Source organism: Sinocyclocheilus anshuiensis, unplaced genomic scaffold (genome assembly GCF_001515605.1).
Source record: "Sinocyclocheilus anshuiensis isolate Anshui unplaced genomic scaffold, SAMN03320099.WGS_v1.1 scaffold522, whole genome shotgun sequence".
In the NCBI taxonomy this organism is placed as follows: domain Eukaryota; kingdom Metazoa; phylum Chordata; class Actinopteri; order Cypriniformes; family Cyprinidae; genus Sinocyclocheilus; species Sinocyclocheilus anshuiensis.
The window spans coordinates 1,362,159-1,375,698 of NW_015544185.1; the positions used below are offsets into that span (position 1 = coordinate 1,362,159).

Genomic DNA, 13,540 nt, shown 5'->3' on the forward strand with positions numbered 1-13,540 from the left:
TTTATTTTATTAAGTATACTTAAGTAAAGTTCAAGTATATTTTAAGTATACTTTATGTAGTAAGTATACAAATATTAGTGTACTAGTAGTATACTTGTAAGTGTACTATTTCAATACTCCTTGGGACTAAATTGGCCCACTTTCTAGTATATAAAAGTAGACTTTTAAGTATACTTTAAGTATAACAGTAGTAAACTTTGAGTACACAACTAGTTTACCTCTATGTTTTTAGTTTGTACTGCAACTATACTAAAAGTGAACTTAAAGGTTTACTGATAGTTTACTAATTAGATACTTGTAGTAGTTTTAGTACACTTTGAAGTATATGTCTCAGTAAACTAATAGTTTAGTAGTTTTATACTGCAAGTATACTCGTAAGTTCTTTAAGTGAACTTTACATCATACTTTAAGTATACTATTATGTCCTATTTAAGAATGTGTATATATTTTGTTATATGAGTATCTGAACATACAAAACATTAAAAGAAAGAAGAGGGTATCTGCTTGTAAACAAAAACATTTTATTCTAGCTTCAGGCTTTCTTTTTTATAAACATTTGAATGTGGGTAAGTTTCATAAATAAAAAAATAAACAAAATAAATAAACAACTTTTTAAACAAACAAAAAGCTGAAAAAAGACTATGAATTGGATTCAGAATGATAATCAAAACGTAGATGGCGTCCAAAAGCTTGACAATCATTATTACCTCTTCATGGGTCAACATTTTATTCCACAACGTTACACAATTTTGATGCTGTTTTATGTCTGATGATCATGTTAGATTACTTGTGAAATCATCTGTTGTTCCCTTTCATAGGTTCACTTAAATGCTGCGACAGCGGTCGCTATGGGAACACCTCCGGTGTGACAAATGTCTGAAGCCCTTATACCATCACGCCAATTCATTGGCTAATAGCACTTAGCGCCGCCCCGCGCATACGTCACATATGCCATATCAGCGTGCTGCATGATATTTCATCAGATTTCATTTCCTTCATCATCTGTCGCCCGTAGGAAAGCGTTCTATCGTCGTGTTCTCAGCTATTTTCTTTCAAAAGAGCAGTTTACTCCTCTTCAGCAGACACGATGAGCTACAGGAGATGCATCGAGCCATGTGACAGGTTCATCGCAGGAAAAGACACTCACGACAGGTGCGTGTAATGTTTGGGCCTACACTCTCAAGTGGCGCTTAATGGCCTTTCTATTGTCTACACTGCGATAGCCTGCGGCTAAAAGTATTGCGCTCGAAGCTCATAGGCCTTCCCTAAGAAAGTAGGCCTCGCGTCTAACCCCCATAATCCCGTTTCTGTGGTTGCTTCGCCGCACGAGACGGTCGCTTGGGGTGACGCATGCGAGACGGAGCTCATGGAGAGTGAGACAGCGGAGTTTTCTCCCTTCCTCTAGCTCTCTCCAGGCCACATACATTCAAGTGTACGAGGAGCGCTATGTGGACCCGGTTGTCTGTCAACGATGATTTATGGTCTACTCCGGAAGCTCGTAATGCGATTCTTTCAGCTGCGAACCATATGACGAAGACGTGCTGTGTATGAGCTCACGTATTAAGAGTATTCTTTTAGCAAGCTATAACAGTGAGCAGACTGTTTCTCTCTACTTGCTACGCTGCACTAATGCAGACGTGTTCATTTGAGTTGACACTTGTGCTTCCAACTCTTGTTCGTGTACTGTTTTTAGGCACGGACTCTGAGTAGTCCTGCAGCAGATGTTTGTCGTGCACTGTGTTTTTGGCGCGTCATGCTACTAAGCATTAGTTTGCCTAACTAATTTCTATTTCTTTCAGCTCCACTGCTGCATTGAGCTGAAATAAATAAGTGTATGAGCTCATGTATTAAGAGTATTCTTATAGCGAGCTATAACATAGTGAGCAGACGGTTTTTCCGAACTCTCTCTATTTGCTGTGCTGCACTAATGCAGACACGTTCATTTGAGTTGGCGCTTATGCTTCCAACTCATGTTCATGTAATGTTTTTAGGCGCGGACTCTGAGGAGTCCTGGAGCAGATGTATGTCGTGCACTATGGTTTTGCCGCTTCTTGCTACCAAGCATTAGTTTGCCCGACTAATTACTATTTCTTTCAGCTCCGCTGCTGCAGTGAGCTGGAAAATTAAGTGTATAGGCTTATGTCCCTACTGAAAAAAAAAAACTATAAAACCCATCACAGAAAATTTTAATGGTTTCCACTACAAATAACCACTACAAACATTACAAACCATCAACTTTTAACCATTTAAACCATTCAAAATTGTTTTCTGTAGTGTGTTTTGGGACATATTCCATTAGGATTTATTGATTTTAACAAGCCACCAATAGAAGGCAACCAATTACCAGTAGAGACCAACAGGGTACATTACAATTTCCAGTACGCATTAAGAGTTTCTTATAGCGAACCTTCTTATTGAAGCTAAAACATAGTGGCTCAGGCGATAGAGTGAGCAGACGGGTTTTTCCTATCTTTCTCTCTACTTGCTGCGCTTCACTAATGCAGGCACGTTCATTTGAATGGTGCTTATGCTTTCAACTCTTGTGTTGTGTACTGTTATTAGGTACAGACTCTGAGGAGTCCAGCAGCAGATGTTTTGTCATGCACTATGGCTTGGCGCTTCATGCTACCGAGCATTGGTCTGCCCGACTAATATAATATTTCTTTCAGCTCCGCTGCTGCGTTGAACAGGAACATTAAGTAGCAAGCTGTTTTAACATTATGCTATTACGGCTCTAGCTGTAGAGTGAGCAGACGGTTTTTCATATCTGTCTCTCTCTCTCTCTCTACTTCTGCGCTGCACTAATGCTACCAAGCATTAGTCTGCCCAGCTGATAATATTTCTTTCAGCTCCGCTGCTGCTTTGAGCTGCAACAAATGAGTGGGCGAGCTCACATATCTAGAGTAATTCCTATGGCAAGCGGTTTAACACCTAATGCCATAGTGACTCAGCCTGCAGAGTGAGCAGGTGATTTTCCTGTTTCTCTCTGCTTCTGCACTGCATTAATGAAGGCACGTACATTGATTTGACGCTTACGCTTCCAACTCTTGTTCACGTGACTGCTTTTAGGCGTGGAATCTGAGTTCCGTAGCTGACATTTTGTCGTGCACTATGGTTTTTGGCACTTCATGCTACCAAACACTAGTCTGACCGACTAATATTATTATTATTCTTTCAGCTCCGCTGCTGCTTTGAGCTGGAACAAATAGTGAACTCTGTTCTATAGAACTGTGTGAATGAGTTCACGTGTTCAAGCTATTAATGCTCACCATGGTCAGCCTACTTCATGTGATTGATGCGGCGCTTATACTACCAACACTCGCTTCACATGACTGGCTGCACTATGTTACTGCACACTTCATGCTTCCAAGCAGTGATTTGCATAATTAATTACTCTGTTCTTGTAAGCTCCGCTGTCACATTGAGCTGGAACTTTTGTGTGAATGTGGGCAACCTATAAGGTATTTGACTCTCTGTCAGCTGTTCCGCCGCTTGTTGCGTTTCGGACTGATTTTGACCATTCTCTGTGCCTTTGCTTTCGTAGATCGAGAGGATAGCCCTAAGGCCATTGGTGAGGGTCTGTGTCGACTTCCAAGCTCCCACTTCTGTGGTTGGCGCTGGCTGGCCTGATTTTAGGATCTATTTCCTGTTTCAGAGGTTTTTCCTGCAACTCGGGTGTTTCGGGGCCTCATGAAGGAGGATCAGTCTGTTGTATGGTCACACCATCCAGCTTCTATGGTGACTACCCGTTTTGGAAGTAACGCTGTCACTTCTAATGTGACTGGTTGCGTTGATTTGGATTTGCATTACCTAATCTTGTGCTTGAGTAGCAATTTCATGATGATGACACAGAGGTTCATCCTGCCTCTATCTGAACCGGAGATTGGATCATGACCATCAGTCTAGGATGTGTACTTCTGCATCCGGATCATCAAGAGACACAGGAAGTTCCTCAGGCTTGCTTTTGGAATAAAGCTTGCTAATACTGTATCCTTCCATTTGAACTGGCATCGAACACAAGGTGAAGGGACACATCTCTGACCCCATTGTGGCTCCAGGGTGTCTGAGTTTTGAGTCACCTTAACGATTGGCTGGTATTAGCTCAATCACATAAGCCGTTTGGAGACGTTGGCATTTAGGTCAGGATGGCAACACGGCTGTGGTCTTGTACTGATTAGTCAGGGAGGTTTACGCTCTCGCCCCCTGTGCAGGTTGGCGAGGTGAGTTCTTCTTTGGGCGCATACCAAGTTCCTGTCGGTCAGAGCAGTCCATGTCCCGGGTCACCTGAACTCAAGAGTGGATTTGTTCTCGAGACAGAGTTTGGCGGAGAATGGAGATCGCACCCTCAGGTGGTGAGTCTCATTTGGCAGTGGTCCGGCCAAGCGGAAGTGAACTTGTTTGCTTGAAGCATGACAACACATTGCCCGCTCTGGTTTTTCCCTGTCTCCTCCATCGCCTTTGGTATGGACGCTCTGGCCCTAGAGTTGACCAGGACCAGTCTTTATGCCTTCCCACCAATCCGATTTCTCCCAGCGGTTCTGTTCAGAGTACAGACAGACAGAGTGGAACGTCTGCTGTTGGTGGCCCCGTTCTGGCCCACTCAGTCGTGGTTCTCGGAATTAGTCAGTCTGTTAGCCGGCCCTCCTTGGGAGGTTCCCCTCAGACATGACCTGCTGACTCAGGCTCGGGGCATGATTGGCACCCCCATTCGGATTATGGGTGTGGCCCCTGAGTGGAGTGCGTTGATATGTTCCGGTTTCTCGGCGGAGATTACAGACACTATTCTTAATTCTAGGGCTTCCTCCATGAGACGCTTGTATGCCCTTAAGGGGAAGCTTTTTGCCTCCTGGTGTAGGCAACGCAATCTGGACCCAGTCCATTGCCCTGTAGGTCGATACTGAGTTTCTTCAGAGTTGTTTTCTAAGGAGGTGGCCCCTGCCACTCTCAAGGTTATGTGGCAGCCATATCTGCTGAGCATGTTCCGTGAGGTGTTTCAGTTGGATGACACCCTCTGGTTTCCCGTTTCATGCAGGGGTCGAGACGGCTTAGGCCTTTCCGCCCGGCACGGATTCCTTCTTGGGACTTATCTATCATTTAGGAAGGCCTGGCAGGTCATCCATTTGAGCCGTTTAAGTCTGTGTCAGATAACATTGACCTTTAAGATAGTTCTTTTGGTGGCTCTATCCTCTCTTAAGAGAATTGGGGATCTGCAGGCTCTTTATATCAGCCGTTCTTGTATGGACTTTGCCCCGGGGCTGGTTAAAGTCTTACTGTGACCTATAGGCCTGAGTACGTTCCTAGGTTGCTTCGACTTCGTTTTGCTTTCAGCAAGTGGTTGGAGGCTTTCTCCCCTGCTGGGTCAGATAGTGATGTGCAACTTGTGAGTCTTGCCTAGTGAGGGCGTTGAAGATCTATGTCGACCGCACAGCCCAGTGGTGTGGATCTGACCAGTTGTTTGTATGTTTAGTGATTAAAAACCAAGGAGCTGCCGTCACTAAACAGAGAATGTCTCATTGGATAGTGGAGGCTATCTCTTGGCTTATGAGACGCGTGGTCTGACCTCGCCTCTAGGGGTGCGTGCTCATTCACGAGAGCAATGGCTTCTTCTCAGGCTCTTTTTAAAGGGTCTTTGTTGGAAGATATCTGTGCTGCACCGGGAGGGTCCTCTCCCAGCACTTCGTTAAGTTATACAGTCTGGCCATATGGTTGGCTCCTGGCTCCCGGGTCTTATCCACTTGAGAAGTCGCTTTCCTCGGTCTTCCAGCTATCTTCAGGTACATGAAGGTGTTAGGGTATAGCGTTCCCATAGCGACCGCTGTCGCAGCATTGAAGTGAACCTATGAAAGGGAACGTCTCGGTTACGTATGTAACCTTGGTTCCCTGACTAGGGAACGAGATGCTGCAAAGCCGACCATTCTCGTACCTTCGATAGCGCTTCGTCATGTGGAAACTCTCAAGGTTATGTGGCAGCCATATCTGCTGAGCATGTTCCGTGAGGTGTTTCAGTTGGATGACACCCTCTGGTTTCCCGTTTCATGCAGGGGTCGAGACGGCTTAGGCCTTTCCGCCCGGCACGGATTCCTTCTTGGGACTTATCTATCATTTAGGAAGGCCTGGCAGGTCATCCATTTGAGCCGTTTAAGTCTGTGTCAGATAACATTGACCTTTAAGATAGTTCTTTTGGTGGCTCTATCCTCTCTTAAGAGAATTGGGGATCTGCAGGCTCTTTATATCAGCCGTTCTTGTATGGACTTTGCCCCGGGGCTGGTTAAAGTCTTACTGTGACCTATAGGCCTGAGTACGTTCCTAGGTTGCTTCGACTTCGTTTTGCTTTCAGCAAGTGGTTGGAGGCTTTCTCCCCTGCTGGGTCAGATAGTGATGTGCAACTTGTGAGTCTTGCCTAGTGAGGGCGTTGAAGATCTATGTCGACCGCACAGCCCAGTGGTGTGGATCTGACCAGTTGTTTGTATGATTGGTGATAAAAACAAAGGAGCTGCAGTCACTAAACAGAGAATGTCTCATTGGATAGTGGAGGCTATCTCTTGGCTTATGAGACGCGTGGTCTGACCTCGCCTCTAGGGGTGCGTGCTCATTCACGAGAGCAATGGCTTCTTCTCAGGCTCTTTTTAAAGGGTCTTTGTTGGAAGATATCTGTGCTGCACCGGGAGGGTCCTCTCCCAGCACTTCGTTAAGTTATACAGTCTGGCCATATGGTTGGCTCCTGGCTCCCGGGTCTTATCCACTTGAGAAGTCGCTTTCCTCGGTCTTCCAGCTATCTTCAGGTACATGAAGGTGTTAGGGTATAGCGTTCCCATAGCGACCGCTGTCGCAGCATTGAAGTGAACCTATGAAAGGGAACGTCTCGGTTACGTATGTAACCTTGGTTCCCTGACTAGGGAACGAGATGCTGCAAAGCCGACCATTCTCGTACCTTCGATAGCGCTTCGTCATGTGGAAATCTGATGAAATAGCACGCAGCACGCTGATATGGCATACGTGACGTATGCACGGGGCGGTGCTAAGCGCTATTGGCCAATGAATTGGCGTGATGGTTGTAGGAAACTTTTTCCTCGTCGAAGCAGAGACCAGGAGACGTTGGGATATCTTTCATACAGAAGTCACTCTTTATTGAGGACTCGCTGTGCGTCGCTGCAGTCATCCAAGTCTGACTAAGGTAGTGATACATTGTAGTTTATATACGTTTAAGGGGGAGGGATACATTCAGTAGAGGTGGAGACAATCTAACCCATAGCATGCAAATGAAGTACAGGAATCAGCCCGACACAGGCATTTTCCCAGCCTTGATCTCATCAGTATAACAGTGTCATTCAATGCATAGGTGCTGATCCAATCAGTCTGACAGTATCGCCATACTTTCGCATTATCACAGAGACAAAGGTACAGCTGTGCTTTGAGCTTAAAAAGCCAGATGGTCAGGAAGAGCATAAAGACAAAAGGTCATTATCTCAGACACCTGGGCTTCCTGATTTGATCTCCTTAGAAATGTCATCCTTTTTTACCTCAAAATGTAAAACACAATGTACATAACTTTTTCAGTTTATATACTATTACATTGGAACCTAGATTTAACATTTTATAAATGTGTAATCCCACATGGTATAAGGGCTTCAGACATTCATCACACCTGGAGGTGTTCCCATAGCGACCGCTGTCGCAGCATCTCCTTCCCTATTCAAGGAGCCAAGGTTACAAACATAACTGAGACGTTTGTCGGTTTCTTCTTCGCTGTTTCTGTTTATTTTGGAAATTCTGTACAGAAGATGTGTAATAGCGCCCCCTACCGTATAACAATGAAAACATTCTCGGAGCACAAGTAGGTTATAGCTCAAATAAATGTCAATTTTTTCCAAGTATAAGTCAAGTATAATTAAATGTCATTTTAAGTATATTTCTGAGGTTTCTGAGAAGTACATAACGCACATTTCTGAGAAGTACATAAAAAGTAGACTGAAAGTATACTTTCCTATTTTTTTGTTTAAAAGAAGTATACTAATAGCATACTTGAATAAACTTCTTTTTCGTAAGGGGAGTTAGGGTGTTTGATTAGGGTTGGAGCTAAACTCTTCAGGACAGTACACCAGGACCAAAGTTGCTCATCCTTGCTATAGGTAGACCAAGTGGTTAAAAATATGACTCAGCAAACAGACACTTATGCTTTGAATTTGATATATTTTTATATACATACCCAACCTGCAAAAACATAAAGAGAATTTACAGGTTATCTAGACTAAACAAACTATTTCAGATCTTCATACCACACATCAGGAGTGAAAAAAGCCAGTTAACAAATATCACATATGTACATTCACACTGAATCAAATGCTGATCAATTCAAGTAAGATAAATGTGAATATTAAACATATTCTGTTCATAGCTTAGTTCACTGGTATTATCTGTGTCTTTATTTGTTTGCAACAAAAATACACTTTAACACGCTCAGCAAATTGTTTATCTCTTAACCCGTAGATCAATGGGCTTAGTAACCTTGGTAGAATATTTGACAACAAAAAAAGAATAAACAGAATGGTTGATCGACTCCAAGGAAAAAGATCTATAAGTGCTGTACTGATGAGTGGGGTGATGTAGGACATCATACACAGTAAAAGCTGACCTCCGTGCAGCAGTATCGTGTTCCGGGCCTTTCTAGCAGACACTCGATCTGTACTAGCAGCGTTTGCTGCAGAAAGAACTTTGAAGTAGGTGACGATCAGCGTAGTCCACACAAATAACAAATACACAACATTCAACACAGTATCATTGACTGCGTATTGCCAGGTGTTGTAAATGAACACCCTGTGACATAAAATGGCAGTAGAGAAAAAGCTTGCCGGTCGAGTTGATAATGTGATGAATATATCACTGAAAGCTGGCACTGCTGACAGAGTCCACATGAACCAGATGAGCATGTAGGTCCTGTGAACTGTACATATTTGCGGGTGATGTAGTGGCTTGCAAATGGCAATGTATCGCTCTATGGCCATGCAGGCCAGATTTAGTGGAGAGTTCTTGGTGACTATAACGGCAACAAATAGCACAACACAACAAACTGAGAGACTGAAGGTACCAACAACATATATTGTGACTTGTAAGCCCACGGAAATGGATAGCATTATTATGTCATTGATTACCAAATGGGTATATAAAATGTATCTTGGGTCACTATAGAAAATAGTATTTTTGAAGAAGACAAGCACAAATGTCCCATTGATATAGTTGATGACTAGGCCGAGGACTACACTGATGAAGTTCTTGATGAATGTGTCATAAAACTGATCCATTGGAATGGTGCTGTTCATTATGATCCTGTAACCTGCAACAGCTGAAGAATTCCAGTGGTTAAATTACTTACAGACTTAGATAAGTACACTATCATTGGAATAATATGTTGTAGTGTCTCAGCAGTCAATGTCAGCATTTCAATTATCAGTATAAAGTTATACAAGCTCACTTAAAGTACTGTATATAATACATTAGCATTATAAAAAACAATATTAATTAGGTAATGCTGAAGAGAAAAGACATTCACATTTTCCATGATTGTAGTGAGACTTTACAAATTTCATTACACTGAATACATAAACTGACCTGCCGTATTGCTATGGCAAATGCATGATAGCCTCTTCTGTATTTATCGTTACGATGATGCAATGGTTGTGCTCTCTGAAGGGCAAACTGAACAACTGAGGTTTTGTGCTGAATTAATGAGCTTCTTTAAAATGATGCAAGTTTGATCAAGGTTTGCATGACCTAGATGGGTTTTTTTTTTTTTACCATTTGGGCAGTTTAAATGACAATGTCCTGCAATGTGGCCTGATAGACTGCATCTAAAACTATTCCAAACAGTAATTCTAATGTTAATAAGCTGTATAGTACATGCAGTTTCATATGAGTAACCTCATACTGCTTTAAAAACTACATGGAATATTTGTACTTTTAAAATCCATGTTACACCGCAGGGCTTTTTTAATTAAAAAAACAAGAACACCAGTTATAGCAACTATATACTTTGCTCATACACATACACATTTTAACTTAATATTGTAACATTTTTTAAAATCAAATTGAACTACCCTATCTTATTTATTATTATAAACCTTTATATAAAGTTTTTATAGTGCCAAAAGTGTTTATCAATTTAGCAATGTGAAGGGCTTCTTTTCAAACAGGTCTTTCATTATTTTGTTCTTTTGAATCATATAGTTTTCTGTATCAACAATTTCTTCAAATGTCCTGTTGCCTGTTAAAATGAAATTTTCAATTTCTGAAAAATTTCTCGACTCCAAAAATCAGCGTCACCTACAAATCATACATGAAATGAACAAAACACTATCCAGGCTTTTGAGAGAATTGTCTGGCTGTGACAGAATTGTCTACTTTGTGTGCTTTAGAGACAAAGTATCTGAGCCAATACTTGCGAAACTTCTCATCCCTGAACCCATAAATCATAGGACTGAGAAATCGTGGGATAATGTAGACCAGAAGAAAATTAACATAACGGATCTCTAGGCCGTACATTGGAAACAGCTGTATGAGCGGAGCCTGCATGGACGGCACGACAAACGCCAGCATGCACAGCAGCAGCTGAACCCCATGGAGTAACACTGTGTTACGGGCCTTTTTGGCTGACACCAGGTCAGTGGAGGCCGCACGGGCCGTCAGCATGATCTTATAGTACGTATAAAGCAAAGTCAAGAAGACAAAAGAGAAATACACACTATCAAACACGCAGTTCTTGTAATAAATCGAATGGTCACGGAATAGGAGTGAGTGATCGCAGAAAATGGATGTGTGGAAGAACAGTGGTGGTTCTTTGGCCACGGTGATGAAAAGATCAGTGATGGGGGGAGTGAGGCTCAGGAGGAATATGACCCCGATCATCCACATGGTGCGTGCGACAGTGCAGATGCGGCTGTAATGGAGGGGGAAGCAGATGGAGATGTAGCACTCCAGGGCCATGCCGGCCAGGATGAGCGGGGTGGAGCGCGTGGTCGTCACAGCGGTCAAGATCAGTGGACAGCAGGCAGATGCCAGAATCTTTGAGAAGGCATAACTCACCTAGAACAGGAAGAAAAGAACACAAACAACATGCACACTGGAAATGACATTGTTTCATTATACAGTAATTATGCTTAAACACATTTGTTTTCATCTGTTCAAACTGTCTTAAGGATTTTTGTCACTTTTATTCAGTTTTTTGAGTAAAAATTAAAATGTTTTAAATTTTTATCGTACGAAAATTGTTACAATGAATGATTTAACAATCTAAAAACAAAATAAAATAGTAACAAAATAGAAAAGATATTCACTCACAAGCATTTGTTTCATTTTTACATTTTTAAATGAAAAAATAAACATTTTTACATTATTTTGGAAAGAAATAAAAATGTAATTCATCAAAAGTGACAGTAATTAAATTAGCTACAAGAGATTTCTATTTCAAATAATGCTGATTTTTTTAAAACTTTCTACTCATAAATGATGTATTACAAAATATCAACACTGAGTTTTAAACAAAAAATTAATTTAAACTAAAAATAAAAACATTTAAAGTTACGTTTTAAATTTTAGTGATATGAAAATTGTTGCAACAAATGATTCAACTTTCTACTTTTTTTTGGGTGGGGGGGTAATAATAAGATAATAATAAGAAAAGAGCAGCAGATCAGCATATTAGAATGATGTCTGAAGGAAACTGAAGACTAGAGTAATGATGCTGAAAATTCAACTTTGCATCAATAAATGCATTTTAAGATATAATCAAAAAGAAAACAATTTTTTAAAACTGTGATAATATTTCACAATATTACTTAGTTTTACTTTAAATATTTAAAATAAATGCCACTTGCTTGATATTTTGAATCCAATGCAATTGTATTCAGGCATTTATAAGTGTCCTTTAAATCATTTTTTGGCCCTGTATTTCATCTCAATACTAACCACATACAAGGAGGTGACCAGTGTCAGTTGTACGCCATCATTAATGACCATGCAGATAAACATGATATAACGTGGATCTTCATAGAAGAAACTGTGCTTGCGGAAAGTGGACACCATACTGCAGTTAAGGATACTGAGTGCCAGCCACACAAGCATGGCCACAATGTTTTTAGTGAGAGCAGTGCTGAAGCTGTCCCGCGGTATGACATTCAGAAGGAGTAAAGTGCTGGAGTTCATGTTCTCAACCTGAGATGATAAAGCACACATTATAGACACAGTGTACACAACTACACATAATACAGTAATAGGCTACACATTCTTGCATTGTACCATTTATCTTTTACTCTGTAAAGCTTTAAAAATGTTTATTATTTAAAATTTGTTATAGAGCAGTATGGCTATATAAGCAAGTATATAATACCTACATTCATATGCATGAAGATATACTTTTTCTATTGCTAGAGCAACTGCTGCACAATTAAATAAATATGAACACTTAAACAGCTATGTTTCCTGAAAGAAATAAAATAAACATGACTTGTAAGGCACCGTATGTCTCAGCGTAATGTTATTTTCCAATTTGCTTCATTTAAGATATCTAGCTAGAGTTTAGAGATATGGTTAGTCAGATCCACTCTTACCTAAAATGCCTCCTGCCCTGTCTGAAAGTCCAGGACTGTGGTGAATCTTATACCGCATGGATGTGATATAGATCAGGGCAGCTGATTGGAGGATGCACAGAAAACTCTTCAGGGATTTGGCATTAGCACAGTTTTGTTTTTCCCAGGGACCAAAAGATGTAAACAGAGGTGCAAACTAATACCAACATGTTCTCGCTCCCAACTCGTCACATACAGTATTGACACTTGGTCAGGACCCCTGCGTCATTAATGACCATATGTATGAATAGAATAGAGTGAGGGTCTTCGTAAAAGATCTGATGCCTGAAGAATGTGGCCAGGACACTGCCATTGATGTAGCTGAGGAGGAACCACACCAGGACCACGATGAAGTTCTTAATGAAGGCCATGGTGAACATGTCTCTCATGAGAAGTTGTTGGCCTCCAGTTAAATTCATCATCTTCAGGCCTTAAGTCTGAAAAAAAGAGGAAAAACCCACGTAAATGCATGCCAATCTTGCCTATTCATTTTTTTTTTTAGGCTAATATCTCAAGATATTATTGGATATTTAATTTGTTTGATGCTTTTATCCAACACACTTACACACTTGATCAGATCTATCTATCTATCTATCTGTCTATCTATTTATACACAGTATGTAATACAGTATGTAATATATATTTTAGTATACAGTATATATCTGATTAGTGTGTATCCCGAATGCAGCGTAAGCCACTTTGGTTAAAAGCAGCAAACAAATTAAATATAAATATTTTTATGACTGGTGGTGCACTAAATGTAATAATTTAATAATCATCCTCTGAAGAATGGTTGGGGCTAGAAGGGATATACAGCTAAGGCCAGATTGTCCTACTGGGCAAGCGCACATCAATATTGTATAATTTTTGTCACGCTGAACAACAATTAATTACTGTATTTGCATTATTGTAAGGTTAGGTTT

At 41.0% G+C, this 13,540-nt stretch overlaps 2 protein-coding genes across 2 annotated transcripts; both read right to left on the bottom strand.

Moving 5' to 3' along the window:
* Positions 1-8,396: 8,396 nt before the first annotated feature.
* LOC107696400 (olfactory receptor 4K15-like) lies at positions 8,397-9,317 on the bottom strand. Its single transcript, XM_016496711.1, has one exon. The coding sequence runs from the start codon at positions 9,315-9,317 to the stop codon at positions 8,397-8,399; it is 921 nt and encodes a 306-aa protein (XP_016352197.1).
* A 1,030-nt stretch (positions 9,318-10,347) lies between these two features.
* LOC107696402 (olfactory receptor 51L1-like) lies at positions 10,348-12,988 on the bottom strand. The gene is made up of 3 exons (XM_016496712.1): positions 12,956-12,988; positions 11,959-12,204; positions 10,348-11,076 (listed from the first exon to the last, which is right to left on the bottom strand). The coding sequence occupies exons 1-3, from the start codon at positions 12,986-12,988 to the stop codon at positions 10,348-10,350; spliced, it is 1,008 nt and encodes a 335-aa protein (XP_016352198.1).
* Positions 12,989-13,540: the final 552 nt, after the last annotated feature.